The 20283-nt window shown below is 41.9% G+C and overlaps 1 protein-coding gene across 2 annotated transcripts in view; it reads left to right on the plus strand.

Moving 5' to 3' along the window:
- Positions 1–20283, plus strand: part of smim7 (small integral membrane protein 7) — a 37305-nt gene that overhangs the window by 15934 nt on the left and 1088 nt on the right. For both annotated transcript variants that reach the window (XM_069928447.1, XM_069928448.1), the window contains exons 3-4: positions 366–418; positions 19565–19655. In XM_069928447.1, the coding sequence (XP_069784548.1) occupies positions 366–418; positions 19565–19655 (144 nt within the window). The remainder of the gene's footprint in view (positions 1–365; positions 419–19564; positions 19656–20283) is intronic.

Raw genomic sequence — 20283 nt, forward strand, 5'->3', positions numbered from 1 at the left:
AGTGTTGTCTAGCCACATTAAACTTGTGTCAATGCACAAACCAAAATGTGTGTATGGTCGCCCATTAAAACATTCTCTTCTCCAACTATTCTCAACGGGGGAACAACATATTTAAGGGGGCAACGGATCAAAATCCTAAATTTTTTTTAATGTAGTCGGTAGGAGAGAAGTAAAGAAGAAACCAATGAAACTTGAGTACCTCACTGGGAAGGGAGCCAATAAACAGAGCAGATTCCTAAGGCGGCCATAGCCAAAAAAAGGTTGAGAATGGCTGCTCTACGCAACAGAATTTCCAGGTCAGTGTAGCTGTCAGTCTTTTTTTGCTTGATCTGTGTGACTGAATAATTTTTTTTCTTGTACTTTAGAAAGCGAAAAGAACTTCAGGGTTTTGGAGAAGATGGGCGAGAGCTGACTTCAGGTAATTTATTTTTGTCTACAATCTGATCCTCCTTTTTGCTACTTGTAATTGACCATACATTCTCCATAAAATGATGTGAGAGGGAGGATTATTCTGGTCAGGTCTCAACTGTTATTGCCTGTTCAGGTTTGCCTTCACTCATCAAACACATGCCACATGCATCTACATCACACAACTGTTGATGCATGGGTTTGCAAAATTCCCACCGTACTAGTTCGGGCAGTTTTCAACTAGCTCTAATCCTGTCATTGTTTATTTTAAGACATCCAATTAGTCTGTGGTATTCACTTTGTTTTGGAAAGAAGTTTTAAACGGTATGGAGTGAAACCAGAAAGTCTGCAGATGCTGTGATTGTGGTTAAAACACAAAAGTGTTGGAAAATTTCAGCGGGTCCCATTGAGTTTTTCCATAGGAGGCAAAGATGTGTTTTGGGCCTTGAACCCTTCGTCAAGATATGAGCAAAAAGCAGGCATGTGTGAATAAAAAGGCAGGGGTAGAAGCAGAGGCCATGGTGGATATGGATAGTTGGGCAGGAGAGAAAAATGGAGGAAGCTCCCTCCGCGAGTCCCTCGTCCACTCATTCCTTCGCACCAATCTCCCTCTTGGTACCTACCTCTGTGACTGCAGGAAGTGTTATGCCTGGGTCTACACCACCTTCCTCACCACCATTCAGGGCCCCAAACTCTCCTTCCAACTTGCGAATCTGCAGGGGATCATTACTGCATCCGGTGCTCCCGTTATGGTCTCCTCTACATTGGAGAGACTAGACACAGACTGGGAAATCGCTTTATTGAATACCTTTCCTCTGTCCCCTGCAACAACAAGGACCTCCCAGTGGCCAACCATTTTAATTTTGCTTGCCTGCCCCATTCCCACACCAACATCTGCCCATGGCCTCATGCACTGCCAAATTGCGACCACTTGCAAATTGGAGAACACCACCTCATCTTCCATCTGAGCAGATGGCATCAACATTAGATTCCCTATTTGCCCTGCCCTGTCTTCCCTCCTCGCCTGCCTTTTTGCTCATACCTTGAAGAAGGGCTAAGGCCCGAAATGTTGGGCGCTGAGGGATTTGCTGGGTCTCTCCAGAACTCTTGTGTATTGAGTTTTAAACCCCCATGAGTCTGAATTTCTCTCTTGCATTGAGAAAATACTGTTCATTCGGAGCCAAAGATGTGCAGCTCAGAACAAAATCAATGGAAGTTACTCGAATTTTGAAGTTGCATCAAATTAGCTCGTAGTTCAAAAAAAGCATTTGGAAATTGCATTGAGGAGAATCTTTGTGTAATGGAAGTGGGAGGGCAATTGTGGATTTAGTTTTGGGAGATGAGCTGGGCAGGTGGCAAGAATATCTGGGAGAGCATGCTCATATTGCTGATTATAATGCAGGTTTAAGTTTGGTGTGCAATGGAAAAACAAAGACGGGAATAAATTCGGGTCAGGCCTATCTTTTCGGCTTTGAAGTGGGTGGCATGGTTAATGTAGCGATTAGCGCGACGTTGTTCCAGTGCCTGTGATCGGGAATAGAGTTCGAATCCTGTGCTGTCTGTTTGGGTCTTCACTCGGGCTTGTAGATGGATTGGATGTATTTGGGCAGCACGAGATCATGGGTCAAAATGGCCTGTAACTGTGCTGTATGTCTAAATTTGAATTTACGAAAAGGCAGAGGCAGCAGGAGGTATTTCAGAAGGGGATTGAGGTTCAGAGAATTTGCAGAAAGAACAAGGTTGGTACGACCCTCTGAATTGCAAAATGCAAAAGTGGGAATGTGAGGGAAGACCGGAATGGAAAGTTTATGCCATAAACTGAGTTGAGCTGCGAAGAGTGTTGAAAATCATACAACGGTATGAGGAAAGTAAAATGAAGGCATGAAAATGTATTAACAAGCCAAAATATAGAAGTGTCTTTTTGTACATAAATGGTAAGGAAAGAGTAAGATTTGTTGGGAGTGGTAATGGTAACCTGTGTATGAAGTTGAAGTATGTTAGTCACTTTTTTAAAGAATATCCTGCAGCAATCTTTATAAAAGATGGGTTGATGGACATGTTGGATGAAGAGTGAGAAATATTTTCATTGAAATCGTCTACTCTGTAAATTGTGCTCCTCATGTGTCTATCAGTAACGTTAGAGATAACCTTTTGTTCTGTTTGTAGAAGAATCCTTCTAATTGTAATGGATTAAATTCTAACTTACTGGATAGGATAAATATGAATCAGAATTTATTGTCATGAACATGTGACACAAAAGTCATTGTTTGTGGCAGCATTACATGTGCAAAATTGCTATAAATTACATTTTTAAAAAAAGTGCAAAAGAAGAGAGAAAGTGAGGCCGTGTCCATGGTTTATTGTCCATTCAGAATTCTGATAACGGAGGGGGAAGAAGCTGTTTTTGTATCATTAGGTGTTTATCTTCAGGTTCCTGCACCTCGCTCCTGTTGGTAGCAGGAAGAGGAGAGCTCGGCCTGGGTAGTGAGGATCCTTGATGACGGAGGTTGCTTTCTTGAGACACCGCCTCTTGTAGATGTCCTCAGTGGAGTGAAGACTAATGCCCATCATGGAGCTGGGTGTTGGCACCTCCACACCAGACAATGATGCAACCAGTCAGAATGCTATCTATGGTACCTGTAGAAATTTGCAAGTATCTTTGGTAACACACCACATCGCCTGTAGCTCCTCGTGAAATATAGCTGCTGGTGCGCCTTCTTAACGATTGCAGTGAAATGAAGGCCCCAGGATGCATCTTAAGAGATGTTGCCACCCAGGAATTTGAAGTTCTTTACCCTCCCACTGCTGATCCCTTGATGAGGACTGGTTTCCCCATCCTAAAGTTCACAATCAGCTCCTTAATTTTGTCAACATTGAGTGAAGGTTGTTGTTGTGACACCACTCCACAAACGGATCTATCTCCCTCCTTTACTCTTCTTCGTTTCCATCTGTGATTCTGCTGATGACTGGGGTGTCATCGGCAAATTTGTAAATGTAAATGGCATTTGAACCAAGCTACACAGTCATGAGTGTAAAGAGGCTACAGCAGTGGGCTAAGCATGCATCCTTGAGGTGTACCTGTGTTGATTGTCAGCGAGGAGGAAACGTTGCTACCTATTCACATTGACAGTGGTCTTCTGATGAGGAAGTCAAGGATCCAGTTGCAGAGGGAGGTGCAAACGCCCAGGTTTTGGAACTTGTTGATCAGTACTGAGGGAGTTGAAAGCTGAGCTGTAATCAATGAAAAGCAGCCTGATGTTGTCGAGGTGATCCAGGGCTGAGTGGAAAGCCAGTGAGATTGCAACTGCTGTGGAGTGCTTATTGCTGTAGATGAGAGTTAATTGTAGCCATGACAAACCTCTCAAAGCACTTAATCACATTAGATATGAGTGCGACAGTCATTGAGGCAGCTCTTGGGCACAGAGAAGATCGGAGGTAATGTAAGAAATATTGGAGACTCTGACCATCTTGTTTTCAGTCCTGCTGGCTGAAGAATGATTGTGTTGTCCTGTTGCTTAAAAATGGAGGCCAAATGGGCAATAGCAAATTATTGGATTCAATAAACTTTAATTCAGAAGAATATAGGTTAAAGGCAGTTATCATGGATTTGTTGAGGGATGGAGATGTCTGATAAATAATTGCATTTATGAGTGCTGGGTTAATGAAGGTAATGACATTGTAGTCCTTATGGATTTCAGCAATACTTTTGTCATGTTCCTGTGTTCCAAAAAAGTTCATGGGATTTGGTGGGGGGGGGGGGGGGGGGAGTGGGGTGGGGTGGTGCAATAGCAAATGAGTCCAAACATGGCTCAGGGTTGGAAGAAAAAGGGTGATGGTTGAGGGTGGGCTTTGAGTGGACAGCAGTTCCCAGTGGATTCCACAGAACTAATTTATTTCAGTTCCTTTGTTTTTGCAGAAAATATATTAATGACTTGGCAGATTATATTGGAATTGTTCTTTTGTTGACAGTGAGAAAGCTTTAGAATGCAAGAATATATCAATAGTCTGATCAGTTCGATAGAAAAGTGGCAAATGAACTTTAATTCCAAGGGCTCTGACGTGATGCAATTGGGGCATCACCTGATAAACTGATATGTAAAGGAGTGGGGGAACGCGGATTTCGGAGTGTTTACCCAAAGGTCCTTAAAGGTAGGATCAATAAATAAGTTGGTAAGATAGGACATATAGAATGCTTTTGATTTTATTTTTTAGCCAAGGCATACAAGATCTGGAAAGTTATGCCAGAACTATTTTGAGTACAGAATGTAGGAATACAAAAAACAAGCAAATCACGAGAGTAAAAGTGAGATATCCCTGCCATTTGAGAAGAATTTTAAAAGATTCCATGTTGTATTAGGAGGAAAAGCGTAACTGGGGAGAAAGAGATCCACAAGATCCATCTGGTTGATGTACAGAACCAAGTAAATGGGCAGGGTCTTCCTGAATATTTATCAATATTTAGTGTGGAGAAGGTCCTGGAGTCAGGAGTTCAAAGAAGAAAATAATGATGTCCTGAAAGATGTACTATATATACACATGTAATAGTCAATACCATGTCAACCCTCCCCCCCCACCTTATTTTGGCCCAAAAATCAGACATTTTCTGTATATTGCGTGTAAAAGTTGACCTCCCTATTTTTGATCCCAGCTGCCTGCCCATCCAAGCTCCCGGTGCCCCAACTGCCATCTCATAGCTAGGCCCCAGCTGCCCACCCACTGGAGCATCCTCTGCCCTGACCAGGGACTTTCGCCTAGGCCCTGGCTGCCCACCCATCTGAGCTCCCGACGCCCCAACTGCGGGGTCTCACCTAGGACTCGGCCACACACCTGCCCATCCGAGCTCCAGATGGCCCAAACTCGGACACCACCCACCTGCCCATCAGAGCTCTTGACATCTTGAATGCAGATTTAACACCCAATCCCATCTCCCCTCCTACTCATCTGAGCTCCCGACGCCCCAATTGATGCAGGTACTTATTGCGGACAAAAGTAATATGCGTGTAATAGTTGACCCTCTAAATTTTTCCCAAATAATTAGTCCACAAAAATTGACTATTACACACGTATATACAGTATTGGTGATTGTAAGACAAGTATAAAGGTGGATACGTGGTCAGGGTCAGGCCAAGTGTATCCAAGGACATCGTGGGAAGCAAGGGAAGAAATTGCTGATTCTCTAGCAGTGAATTTTGTCTTCATTAGCCACAGGTGAGGGTATGGAATATCTAATGCGTGTGGGGCCTTTATTTAAGAAGGGCTGCAAGCCAGGGAACTCCAGGCCAGTAAGCTTAACATCAATGATGAGAAAATTACTGGTGGGGATTTTGAGATGCAAGATAATTGGGTGGGCAAGGACTGACTGGAGATGGGCATGATTTGATTGAATTTTCTAAGGAGGTGACCAAAAAGATTGATGAGGATATTAGATAATTTAAATCAGATTGCGCAGGCTTTGGCACTCCATCCCTGAAAGAATAGGGAAGGCAGAGAGCTTCATTACATTTAAACACTTGAAGAGCCATGACCTGCAGTATTCCAGACCTAATGCTGGAAAGTGGGATTAGGGTGGGAGCGATAAACAATCCATTGGTGGAACTCAGCAGGTCGAGCGGCATCTGAGGGGGAGAATGGAATTGTTGATTATTCTGGTCGATAACCTTCCTCAAAACTTATTGTGGAAATAAGAGACGGCTAGCAAGAGGACCCCGCGCTGGTAATAAAACAAACAGCATAAACAGCAGAACCAATTAAGCATGCAATAGTTTCTTTATTCAACATTGATAATGCTAGCAGGAGTGAGGGGTACAAAGAAAGAGTTCAGTAACTCGTTCTCTGCTCTGAGCCTTGCTCAAAGCATACAAAGTGTTCACCTCACTTTTTTACACCTTTGGGCAGCCATCTGCGTGAGACGCTACAAGTTTCACACAAGTTCTGTATCTGGCAATTCTTGTTTTTACATAATATGATCCCTTGTGGTGTCTGTAGATGGCTGGGAAATGTCAAGGTGACCTTATTATTGGTATATTTACATTACTACATTATTTGTGGTGTTAGTTACTATCTTACTACAGCACAGGGAAGGTCATGTTAGAAGACAATTACATGTTACAAGGCAACCCCTTTGTTAAGCATATTCAATAAACATTCTTTCACAAGGTGGTGGGGGGATGCATGGTGGATGTATAGGGAGGGTGAGAGGTTGATTTGGGAGTCTTTTTACACCCCAATCAGCATCGAGAAGGTTTTCTAGCTCTCCCTTCTTTCTCTAACCAGTTTCCTTCCACTAGCAGTCTCCACCTGCAGAAATTGTTCTCACCTGAACAATTTCTCTTCATTCCTCTTGCTTCCTGCAAATCAAAGGTGCAGCTTGGGCACTTGCACGGGCTTTGGTAATGTGGAATTGTCTTTGTTCCAAACCTTCTCTGGTCAGCTCTTTCTCTGCTGTTTTGATGTTGTGGAACTTGTCAACTTTATCATCTTCACTTAGAACTTCATCCTCCTTTCAAATTCACTTGGATCATTTCTGGATCTCTCTACCTCCACTTGAGGAGATAAACTAGTCTCTGAAATTTACTAAATCTCACTGACTCCCACACCTACCTGAATGATACCACTTCTGATCCTGCCTCTTGTTAGAATGCCATCCCAGTTTCTTTGTCTCTGCCACATCTGCTGTCAAGATGAGGCTTTCCATCCCAGGATATCTGAAGGGTCCTCCTTTTTCAGGGAATGCTGTTTTTCCCTCTACTATGGTTGAGGGAGGTCTTTCTCACATTTCCTCGTTTTTTGAACTTTCATTTTCACTCACCCCCACCCTTCCCTCCAAAGAAAACAGATAGATTTCATAAATCTCACCTTTCTCCAAATCCAGCACATAGACCTTTGGCACTTCTGCCAGCTGCAAAGGGATCCACCAGCAGCCACATGCCTTTCCATTTTCCTCAGGGACCATTCTGTCTTTGACTCTTGTCTGCTCACCTATCTCCATCCACCTCTCTGTGACCATTGGCACTTTATTTACTCTTCATTCCACAGGAGTTGGACGACTGCAGCTGAAAAAAGTTAGTCTCTTCATTGTGGCTGCTGTGCAAAATGGAAAACTCACCTTGCCCCCCCAGCCACTAATCTGAAAATATTGTGCTGCATCCACTGTCTTGTGTGACTGTGGATGAATACTGGAGACCCAAGAAGATTCTTATATGAACTTGAAACTGGAAATGATGACTTATCGAGTACATAAAGCCCTGGCTGAGAGAGAGAGAGAGAGAGAGAGAGAGAGACTGACTTTTACCACTGTCTCACTGTCTTGGACATAGTGGAGGCTTGCTGAATCATAAATTTATGAGAGTGAATGCTTCAAGAGCCATCATATATGTAAGGCTTTAAATACAGATGCAAGTTTATGAAATACTCAGATTTGTGAGTGGACGGAGACAAAGCCAAGCATTGAGATTGCTGTACCTCCAGTGTTCAGACAGAAGGTGGCAGGTTTGGCCAAATTTCAGAAGCTTCATTCTGGATGGCTGAATTTCCCTTTGGAGACCCAAAGTACAGTACAATTCCAATTATCTGAAATGGTCGGGACCGGGCCTATTTCAGATAAACGGTTTTTTGGAGAACTGGTCTTTTTTTTTTTTTAAAAACAGCCCAGTAGCAACAGCAAATCATTTGTAAAAGTGTTTGAACAACAACAAACAGCAAGGGAAGGCTTTTTAAGCATTAAAATAATGTTTAATTCTCATTAAAAAAAAATGCTGGCCACCATAGATCACCAGAACCTCCCCAATGAGGCCTTGCTCATGCAGGAATCCCAAAGTTCCCACTCCTCTCCGGGAACCCAAGGTCCGCAGCAGCCGCTGGCAACCCGAAGTCCCTCATCAGTTCATCTCCAAAACAATTTGGATAAATGAGGATCTCGGAGAATCCAATTTTGGATAATCAGAGTTGTACTGGAAGTCTTAAAAAATCAGGTTATCCCAGTTTATTGAGACTGCATTGAAGGTCTGCAAATATAAAATTAAAACTTGGATAATCCAGTCTATGAATACACAGAGTTGTACATTGCCAAGGGGAAACTGTTAAGAAGCTGAAACTAGTTTCTGAAACACTAAGCAAGCCATTTGTACCCAGTCTTCTTCCACAATGCCTTAATGCATTTATTTATAAAGAGCCTGAAGGTCTAATCCAATCTCAGTCCAAAGGGCTTTTCACTATTTGATTTGAGATCAACCGATGAAAAGTTGTACCTGTTTAGTCTCAGGTCAGATATTAAGGCTGTACCGTGAGATTAAAAGTCCAAAAAAGTAACCGGGAAGCTGTGGAGCAGCACAGGATACAGCGTGAAAACACCTCACTCCCTGCTGAGAAGGAAGACCCAAACAGGGAAGGAAACTGGACCAGCGCAGGGCTCAGTGGCTGGTGGCCTCACACCAAGCTGCAGGCTGCTGGAGACCAGCTTGTGGGAACGAAGTGTCAGGTTCAGGATCTGTAAGGGTGCTGATGGCAAGCAGGGCTCTTGAAGGGCCTCGAATGCTGACAGCTTCCAGATGGTATTACAGGTTGAGAACCAGGGGTTGAGGGGGAGACTCTGACACCTGGAACTTAAGTTTAGCACTGGACCAGACAGGAGGCCATGTGGCTATAGAGGTCATGGGGGAGCAGGAGGGAGTGTTATCAGAGGAGGTGGCGGAATCCATGGAGACTCAGTGTCACTAAGGGGACTCTCTTCTCTTTCTCATCTTGATAGTAGAGTTGGACTAGTGGCGTCTGTGTCCCTTCAGAATTGTGTTGCTTCATAGAAATACCATATTTCAGATGAGATGTTAAACAAATCGTGCCTGCCCTTGAGTAAAAATAATATGTTAAATTTAGAGAGTCTTTTACTTTAGAGAATACTAGAGGCTAAACAATCTCTGCTCAAAAAGCCTTTATTTATCGAGACTGATTCAATACTTTTAACCCTCCAAGTTTATCTAGGGGGGTGCTGTTATTCCTCCATAAATGGATACAGAAGAATTATCAGTTGGTGCTCATCGGTCGTGAACAATTAACAGCCCTTGATATAAATTAGATTAATGCTGTTAACTGGAGATTCCATGTCATTGTTTTGCAAAAGAGCAATGTGATTCTCCATGTTTTCCTGGACAACACATACCTCAACCAACCCTCTAAGATCAATTTCTACCCGTGATGCTGTGTGACCTGCTGAATTCCTCTAGCAATTCTTGGTTTTCCATAAAATAAATATGAGAAATCTTACTATGGGGAAAAAATAAGCTATAGTAAAATGACATGTTGATTTTTGCTTTGGGTAGCTGAATTGTATATTTCTCTGTGGAAATGAGAGGTTGTTCTTTCTCATTTCTTGTTTTTTTTTCTCTTCTTGCTCATTGCTGTCACATCTGTCTTTATAAACTGACTTTAGTGGTGCGCTCTCTGCACCCAAACCTCATCCTGCCCTTTCCCCAAACTGCAGTGGTCTGCCACAGGGATCAGTATGGGACTGCTGCTGTTTACCATCTGCATGAACTATTGGACTTGAGAATAGCAAATACATTTGAAATGAATAGATTCCACAAATTAATGTGCAGCAAGACTGTGGAAAGACACATTAGCAAATCTGGTTTAATTTTATTCATTGCATTTGGCAGAAGAGAATAAAAATTCCAGTGGCGTGGCTATTTTGCATTAAATAGCAAGGGTATGAAGCAAACTAACAAAAACCAAGAGGTGGTGAAAAACCAAACCAATAGCAATAAAAGTCCTAAAATCTGGACTGCTCAGGATTGGGTCTGTCTGGATTCTGGGCAAGGACTTTTAAAATTGAAATTCAAGGAGAAATAACAGGTAAGTTTTGATAGTTTATTACAAAACATTTTTCATATAAAATGCAAAATACAGAAAAACAAATATTTTTCTTACATTGCCGTGGCTTCCGCGTGTTTGCTTGTTGCCACTGTGCATTGTGGCTCTTATGCACCCACGTGCAAAAGCCAAGAGGTTTTTTTTTTTTTAAATTTTTTTTATTTTTCACACCATAAATCACATTAGCCATGATATACACTATTTCTTTTCACACATATACAGTTACTTTTTCTCCCCCCCCCTTTCCTCCCAAACCACCCCCCCACCCCCCCCTCTCATCCATTTTAGGTATACAATCTAGGTTGCATTAAGCCCAGTCAGACAATGTTGTCATTCAACAAAATTACACCAGAAATTCTACTGAGTCCATTCTTTTCTTTCCTTCTCCTTCCATCAACTTAGGTAATGTTTGTCCCCGGTAGGTTTTCGCTATTGTATTTAATGTAAGGCTCCTATACTTGTTCGAATATTTCAATATTATTTCTTAACCAATATGTTATTTTTTCTAATGGAATACATTTATTCATTTAAATTTGGTAGTTTCTTCCTTTTAATTTGGTTATGTATTCCATTAATATTTAAAGACATATAGTTCAGCGTAGCCCTTTTATATTTTGTTTATCTTCTCTTTCCGTTTTTCCATCATTACCTTTCCTCCTTTTCCATTTCTGTTTTCTTATTTTCAACTCTTTATAAGACAACATTCCTACAACATCTAACATTTTCCTTATTCTCCTATTTCTATCTTATTTATCCCCAATCTCCCCTTCACCTCCTGAGTTGTCCTTTATCCCTTGTCGGACAACCACATCTCAAAAGCCAAGAGGTTTCGAGAAGTCCGGATTCCCAACTGGTCCAGATTTATGGTATCCTTATTTTTGGACTTTTACTGTATCTGAAAATAATAAATAAATTAGGAAGGAAAGATGGATGTTTATGTGACTTGTTGGAAGATGATTAGTGGCCTGAGTCCAGGAGTCTGCTATGTGCCCAGTTAAAAGTTGAGATGTCCAAAGCCCAAAATGTTTCTTGGAAATGTGTACCTAAAGTAGTGGAGGAATAGAATAACCTATTGTGTGTGGTTATGGTGGTGGTGGGTTTCAATGGAAACCAGTAGGCTGCATCTCTCTTCTTCAACTGGTTGCTAAATTCTCATATGCCTTGCTCTAGTACAAGGGTGAAATCTTTATTGAGTCCCTCAACATGGAAATAGGCCATTCAGTCCACTACATTCATGCTAGCCCATGGACACCCATCTTTCAGCTTTTGGCCCATAGCTTCCTGTGCCCAGGCAATTCTACTGCTCACCAGTAGAGTGGCAGTGCGTTTCAGGTACTTGCCACTCATAACCCCTTTAAATCTCTTTCCTCTATCCTTATATCGACATCCTCCTGCTTTATTTACCACTGTGGGGAATTTTTTATATATAGTCTACTGTATTTACGTAATTTTATCTAGCTCAGACATGTCCCCCTGAACCTCCTCTGTGCCAGGGAAAACAAATCTAACCTCTCCAATATCTCCTCATTATAGAACTGCTCCATCCCAGATAGCATCCTGAATACCCTCCTCTGCACCTCTCCCGTGCTGGATCAGCTTTCTGAGAGTGTGGTGACCAGACTGCATGTAGTACCACAGGTGATCGGAGGATCCTAAAGCTGAAATATAACCTCCCTGCTCTTTATTCAATGACCTGACTCATGAAGGTCAATATCCTGTATACCTTCTTAATCACATTATCTAGCACCGTCAATTCTTTGCAAGAATTTTGCACAGTAACTTGCCACGGAGGGGCAAGTGTGTATGAAAGTTTGGAATGTGAGTCACAAAAGCAGGTCGTTTTAAAAACTAACAATGGATTAATTCATTATTGAATCGCTGCTGAAGATCCAACTGCGCTGGGTAGGTCACGTCTCCAGAATGGAGGACCATCGCCTTCCCAAGATCGTGTTATATGGCGAGCTCTCCACTGGCCACCGAGACAGAGGTGCACCAAAGAAGAGGTACAAGGACTGCTTAAAGAAATCTCTTGGTGCCTGCCCCATTGACCACCGCCAGAGGGCTGATATCGCCTCAAACCGTGCATCTTGGCACCTCACAGTTCAGCGGGCAGCAACCTCCTTTGAAGAAGACCGCAGAGCCCACCTCACTGACAAAAGACAAAGGAGGAAAAACCCAACACCCAACCCCAACCAACCAATTTTCCCTTGCAACCGTGACTGCCTGTCCCGCATCGGACTTGTCAGCCACAAACGAGCCTGCAGCTGACGTGGACATTACCCCTCCATAAATCTTCGTCCGCGAAGTCAAGCCAAAGAAGAAAAGAAGAGGATCAGGGTAAACCAAGGTGTAAAATACTTTTTTGTATCTAACTGCCTGGACAGAATACTTTGAGGTGTCATCTTGGTTTGTAGCTTCTAGCAGGTGTATTCTTTTCTGGCTGACTGCTTTATTAATCTGAATGAGGCATGTATCTTTCTGCTTCGTTAATATACGTAATATACCACATAGAGTAAAAAATGGGGGGAACTATAGTTAATTCAGTTGAATTTGATTTGTTCTCTTCCCTTGACACCTGAATGAAATATTATTCCTGTATGAATTGAGATCATCCAAGTCTTGGATGAAAACATTATCCATTTGATTCTTTTCTCTCACCTTAGTTTGAGAGGTGATATCTAATAGGTGCGCTCCATTAATCAGACCACAATGGACCTGTACTTTGGATATGATGGAGACCTTTGGGCACATTGCACTTAGCCATGCATTGTGCTCTTGATTAACCATATATGGGAAAGAATCAGGTCGGAAGAGAGGGCTGGGTTTTTCATGGCTTGTGTGGTCATTTTTTTTAGTTCATTCTGATATCAAGATAGCATGTTTAATTTATCTTGCAAAGTCCTTGGTCTTTAATGATTGTAATCCCCATATTTATTTTACGTTCTCACGACTATCCTCATTTCTTTCTTCCTACTTTGCATTCTGTAAATCTTTATGATGCTCATACTGTTGCTTTTTCCTTCGGCATCTCCAGGGAATTGCCAGAGTCTGGGCTCCAGCTGTTGTTGCTCTGGGATGGGATGAGAGGAGGGGAATAATTTACCTGGCAACAATTTAAACCTGATTCCCCAGTGACTTCGAATCAACAAGGTCTCCAACACAGAAAACAATTGCAGACAGGTTACCTCTATTTTAGATTTGTTATTTTGCCTTCAATCACATGCTAGATTATATAGCTTCCTTAGGGATGAAAGGTAACTCAACAAAGGTATATAAGATTATGAGGGGCCTGGATAGGGTAGACAGCCAGCCCCTTTTTTCCAGGACGACAATAAACAAATCCCAGATGACATTGGTTTAAGGTGAATGGAAGAAAATATCAGAGGTTAGTTTTTTTTACACAGAATGGTGGGTGACTGGAATGCATTAGGGGTGGTAGTAGCAGCTGGTGCAATAGGGACGTTTAAGAGGCATCTTAGATGGGCACATGGATGTAAGAAAACTAAAAGGTTGTCAGTGTGAAGTAGTGAAGGATTAGATTGTTGTGGAGTGGGTTTACATTGAACAGCACAAAATTATGGGCTGATGGTCCTGTTCAATGTTTTAAATTCATGTACTAGTGAAACTAAATCGAGCTCTGCTTCTGCTGCTTACAGGAGAGAACCTCATAAATATAAGAAATGGAAAGGGGAGTACTCTGTCATTCACTGAGTTCAGCATCACCAATCTGTGCTAACATCATATCTCTTGATTTCCTTAATAGCCAAATATGTATTAATTTCTGTCTTAAATTTACTTGATTTATTGACCTTCTGGGTAAAGTGTTTGGAAAAACACATAACAATTGGTTGAAGAATTTTTTCTACATCTCAGTCCTAAATGGCCAGCATCTTTATCTAGACATTGAGCCAGAAGAACTATTAGGAGTCCTTGAACACATTAATCTCTCACACCCTCTTATCATTGACTTGGCAAGAATCGAGTTCCCCTGAGATTCTTCTTCCCTATCAGTTTTTGCATCCAGTGCAGTAACCTTTACAATTTCTGCCAGCTTCAACATGATCTCATCATCAGACACACATTCCTTCCCCTCCCCCCCCGCCCACTGTTTGCAACTCCAGAATCCACTTTCTTTCTTGAACCACTTCCTGTCTTGTACTTTTCTATGCATGTACATTCTCTTCATCCAGTAACTCAGTCTTTTCAGGTGAAGCAGTACTCACTTGTACTTCAGTTTAGTGTATTGCTTTTGATAGTCACAATGTGGCTCCTCTGCAATGAGAAACCAAACACAGATTGGGGGAACATTTATGGAGCACTTAGATTCAGACTAAAGTGGTGACTCTGAGCTTCCAATTCCCTGCAGTGTTGATTCCCCATCCCACCCCCACTGTCTCTGGACTCCTGTACAGTTAGAACACGGCCCAATACAAGCTTGAAGAACTGCACCACTTCTTTCATCTCTTGAACCTCCTCTTGTTGTACTCATTGGGGACTGCTCAGAAACCACAAAAGGACTATTTGCACTATTGCAAGTTACGTTTTTTCCATTAGAATAACTGTCGTGAGTATTTTTTTTCATTCAATTAAGTTTACTATTTTAGTTTTTACAAATACCCATTTGACTGATTTTGATGCATATGTACATTGTATGATGCATATGACAATAAATTCTTCTCATCTGAGCATGTTGCAGCCTTCCAGATTCATCTTTGCTTCTCTACCTTTATATATCAGAATTGGCCTTTTCTACTCTTCATTGTTCTTGTTCAGTTTTCCTGTATGTATTATGATGTCTACTGGGTATTCCCAATGTGCTTCCATTTGCCACTTGAACTAATTTGATCTTAACGCATTAGAAATATTCCCTTTGTTCTGAGATCTGTTTCTACTACTGAAGACTAGCTTGTTTCACTCTTTTACAGGTCTGAGAAAGAACCCCAGATCTGAAATGTTAATTTTTCCTCTTTTCAGAGATATTGTGCGACATTAGAACTTTTTCAGCGTTTCCTATTTTTGTTATTGATTCCAAAGATATCGAGATTTCTTTATTTTTCAGAGGGAAATATCATCCTTTACCTGTGCTGTTAGTCGCCTAAGAATTCCGAACATTTCAATAAGACATGTCTCATTCTTCTAAACTCTAGAGAATATAGGTGTGGTCTGCTTCACCTGTTATTGTGGAACATTCCCTGTATCCCTGGAATCAATGTGGTAAATTTTTGTAGCACCACCCCCCCCCCTCCACCCCCCCCTCCATTGATACAAGATGTAAGACTGGACCATATTATTCCAGGTGCTGACTCATTTAGATGTATAATTGAAACAAGATGTCTTTACTCTTCTTGTCAAATCCTTTTGCAATAAATGCGAGTGTCATTTCCTTTCATAATTGTTTGCTAAATCTGCATGAAACCCAGGTATCTATGAACAGCTTTTAAGCTCTCAGTGTTTAAAAGGTTATTTTTTTTCTACAAAGTGGGCAACTTCACATATTTCCACATTGTAATCCCTCTATTTTAACCTTCTCTCACTGGCCTCCAGAATTAGTGCACTAACCATGAGAGTTGGTTTCCCGGGTACTCATTTCTGAGCGTGAATGGGAGATTTGAAGTTAAGCCAGCATGAAGTATATTGCAGATGTAGCAAGGACTGCAAGCCTAGTATTGAGTTGATTTGTTTATTGTCACATACTGAGATACAGTAAGAAGCTTTATTTTGTGTGCTATTCAGGCAAGTCAACTACAGCAGGTAATGCAATAATAACAAATAATATGGTGTGGAAGGTGGTGTTACAATGTCAAGGAGTGCAGAGTATAGTGAAAAGCAGTTATAAAAGACAGTGCAAGGCCATCAGCTCTTGCCAACGTGAGATCTATTCAAAACAACTTGTTGCCATGCTGCAGGAAGGACGTAAATGGAATAGAGAGGGTGTGGAGGAAACTTACCAGGATGTTGCATTGGATGGGATGCTTTGAGCATCTGCTGATGGAGTGCATTATAGCACACCTCCCAGAGTCAATGGACCCATTTCAATTTGCCTATCGAAGAAATTGATCCACAGACAATGCTATTAGCCTTGTCCCTACACTCTGCCCTGACCCAGTCTGCCTCATATGCCAGACTGCTGTTCATTGACTTCTCCTTGGCGTTTAATACGATCATTCCCCAGAGGCTGGTGGAGAAGCTGTCCTCACTGGAACTCAACACGCCTCTCTGAAACTGGATTCTGGACTTCCTAATGGAAAGACCACAGTATGTCTGAATTGGTAGCAGAACGTCGAGCACCATTACGCTGAGCACAGGCACACCTCAGGGCTGTGTGCTCAGCCCACTCCTGTTCACGTTACTGAGCCACGACTGCATCGCCAGATCCAGCTCCAACAATGTAGTTAAGTTGAAGATGACACAACAGTTGTTGATCTCATCAGCCACAACGATGAATTGCACAACAGAGGAGGTGAAAATTTCTTAATACGGTGTGAGAGTAACAACTTGAGTCTCATTGTGAGCAAGATGAAGGAGGTGAATGTGGACTTGAAGAGGACCAGGAACGACCACTCTCCATTACACATCAACAACTCTGTAGTGGAGAGCACCAAGGTCTTTGGAGTTCACTAAACTAGTGACCTATTGTGGACACACAACATCTCTTCACTTGTCAGGAAGGTGCAACAGCAAGTGCATTTCCTGCGAAGGCTGAAGTGGGCAAGATTACCGCTTCCATTATGTCTACAGGAGCTCTATTGAGAGCATCCTGGCCAGCTGCATCACATTATGTTACGGTTGCTGCAGAGAAATGGATTGGACGTCAATGTGCAGGACCATAAGAGCAGCAGAAAGGATCACTGGAGTCTCCCTCCCTTCCCCACCTCCCATTGACGAAATCCACCGGGAGTGTTGTCTGAAGAGGGCGCGCAAAATCATTGATGACCCCTTCCACCCCACACACAGCATCTTTCAGCTGCTCTCGATGGGGAAAAAGATAAGGAGTATTAGAGTCAGCACCACCAAGGTGAGGAACAGCATCTTCCCACAGCAGTGAGAATGCTGAAAGACTAAAGGAACTGCTCACATCAACCTTCCAAGCCTCCCACATTCACAAGCAATATTTATCTATCTATATCTATGAATACTTGCCTTGCATGTGTATTGTTTCTCTGTATGTGTGTTATGTCTGGTTGTATATCTGCATGTTTTGCCCCAAGGACCAGAGAATGCTGTTTCTTTGGGTTGTACTTGGGCAATCAGATGACAATAGACTTGACTTACAGGGAGAAATGGGATTAGCTGAGTTTGTTTTCCTGTGAGTGGAGTAGATTGAGGGAGATGTGATTGTGATGTACAAAATTGTGTGGCATAGATAGAGTGAATCATGAGATACATTTCCCTATATCAGAGACTTCTAAATCCAGAGGGCATGGGGGTAAGATGAGGTTTTGAGGGGATCTGTGGAAAATGTTATTCATCCAGAGGGTGGTTGTAGTCTGGATACATTGAGTGGGTGATGGAGATGGGTGCTCCCACAGTTTTAAAGTATCCATAAGAGAACTTGAGTTGGTATGGCATAAGACTAAGTCTGGTAAATGGGATTAGTATAGATGGATTTTTCAGTTGGCAACGATGTGGTGGGCTGAAGGGGCTGTTTGTGCACTGTATGGCTCCAACTTATCCTTGTAAAGCAATCGTAGAACATGGTCCGTGAACCCTGCAATTCAACTGCCCTACAGCTGGTGTTAGGAAAAAAATTTAATGACTCCAATGAAGCTCATGAGAGGGTTTTTACTGTACTAAAGCAGCTGTGTTGTGGAATTTGACAAGAATACAACCTGAGTAATTGGGCTCTTGCTGAAGTCGATGAATCTCCGATGTGCTTGGGTCTCATACTTCAGTTTAAGTATGTGACCTTTTCACCTTTGGCTTTTGAGTTGAAAGATTGAACAACTGATGGACTACCTTTTGGGTCTTTTTCAGGATATCCTAAAGCATTTTTACTATGATTAAAGCTCTTTTGAACAGTAGTCATTGCTGTGATGTGGAGACAATGCACCTTATTTGCATACATCTCCATCCTAAACATGATATTTTTCTTATTTATGAAATGAATATTGGCCAAGACACTGGATGAACTTGCATATTGTTCTTGAATATTTCCTTGAGCTCTTACATGTCCAGCTGAGTAGACAGGTAAGACCTGAGCTTAAGAGTTCTGATGGTATAGCTTTCCTTCACGGAAGGTGGTATAGTGTTAGTTTACCCCAGGTGCATAGGTGCTGGAGTGGTCATTGCAGATAGGATCTTCTGCCTTGGGCTGGGTTACTTCCATCTGAATTACAGCTGTTGCCTCCCCCATGAATCAGTTTGGAACATTTTGGTTTCATTCCTAGCATGTGGACGACTGCAGCTGAAAACAGATCATCTCTTCACTGTGGCTGCTGTACACAATGGAAAATGCGCCTTGGCCACCAGCACTAATCTGAAAGTATTGTGCTACATCCACTGTATTGTGCGTCTGTGGATAAATATTGGAGACCCAAGAAGATTCTCATGTGAACTGGAAACGGAAAATGATTACTTGATCTAAATGCTGGTATTATTTTATGGAGTACATAAGCCCATGCTGAATATTCTTTAAGGATCATGGAATGGACCCTTCGTCCATGCTAACCAACAAGCACACACTTTTACACTAATCCTACCTTAACCCATTTAATTCTCCCCACATCCTCATCAACTCCTCCCTGATTCTATCAGTCACCTAATCACTAGGAACAATTTACAATTTGTCAATCTGCCAACCTGCATGTTTTTGAGAAGAAAACATACCCAGAGGATGTGTGGGTATGTGGATTCACATAATGAGTGTTTCTATAATTGTAATGTTTAGAAGACATTTAGGTAGGTACATGGATAGGAAATTCTTGAAGGATTATAGGCCAGCCTAGCTTGGATAGGTAACTTAGTTGAGAGAGCCGGGTTTGTCTGAAGACCTGTTGCCTTGATGTAAAGCTGTGACTCTAACTGTATGACTTTTGGGGAAAACCCACACAGTCACACATGGAAACTCCATGCAGACAGCACCAGGGGTCAGGATTGAATTCAAATCACTGGAGCTGCAAGGCAGCAGTTCTACTAGCTTTGCCACTCTGGCCATATACAGTATAGACATTATTCCCAGATCAAGTGTCAAGTTTTCTCATGCTCACTTGATTCTGGGAAGCGTGCTTGAATGTAAATGAGAGTCAGTTTGAAAGCAGCTGAAATTAACTGTTGATAATTGACTTTTTCTCAGGTGATAACATAAGAGAGTTCCTGCTGAGTCTGCGCTACTTCCGGATCTTCATTGCCCTGTGGAATATCTTCATGATGTTCTGTATGATTGTGTAAGTTTAGAAACTCTCCTCTTTCACCTTCAATGAATGTTTTTTTAATATTATCAAGTAGCAGGTATGTTAAGTTGCTTGGTAAAACTGTTTCAGGTTCTCAGCATCACCAAATCAAATTGACCAGTTAGTTGACACTGAAAGTTTTGCTGGACTTTTAACACATTGAAAGTTGAGTATTAAAAATACATTCAAATACAACAGAACAACATGTGTTAAATCTCTGTATCTGCTATGGCAAGTTACCAATCTCAATGTCTGATGGGAAAGACTTGTTGCACCACACTGTGGTGAGAAGATAGCCTTGTACAGACTTTCACCTTTGGGATTTGTGCCAATATCCAATCAATATGCAGATCTACTGCCCCCTTCTTCCCATCAAACAGAAGTTTGGTAGCCTGTGTGGGTTGCATTAATTGCAGTTATTGATGTCTATTTCACATTGCAACTTTTAAATCTTTGAATTGTGGTGAATTGTCTGGAGGCTGGCTCAATGGTGTTCCTTCACATTTTTCTACTACAACTCGCCAAATTGCATTATCTCTTTATATTTTTTTAATTCATTCTTAGTTTCAAGATATTGTTAATGTGAATAGTATTTAGTTAGCACCTCATTACATCGGGAAAT

The sequence above is a fragment of the Narcine bancroftii genome, chromosome 3 (assembly GCF_036971445.1).
Source record: "Narcine bancroftii isolate sNarBan1 chromosome 3, sNarBan1.hap1, whole genome shotgun sequence".
NCBI lineage: Eukaryota > Metazoa > Chordata > Chondrichthyes > Torpediniformes > Narcinidae > Narcine > Narcine bancroftii.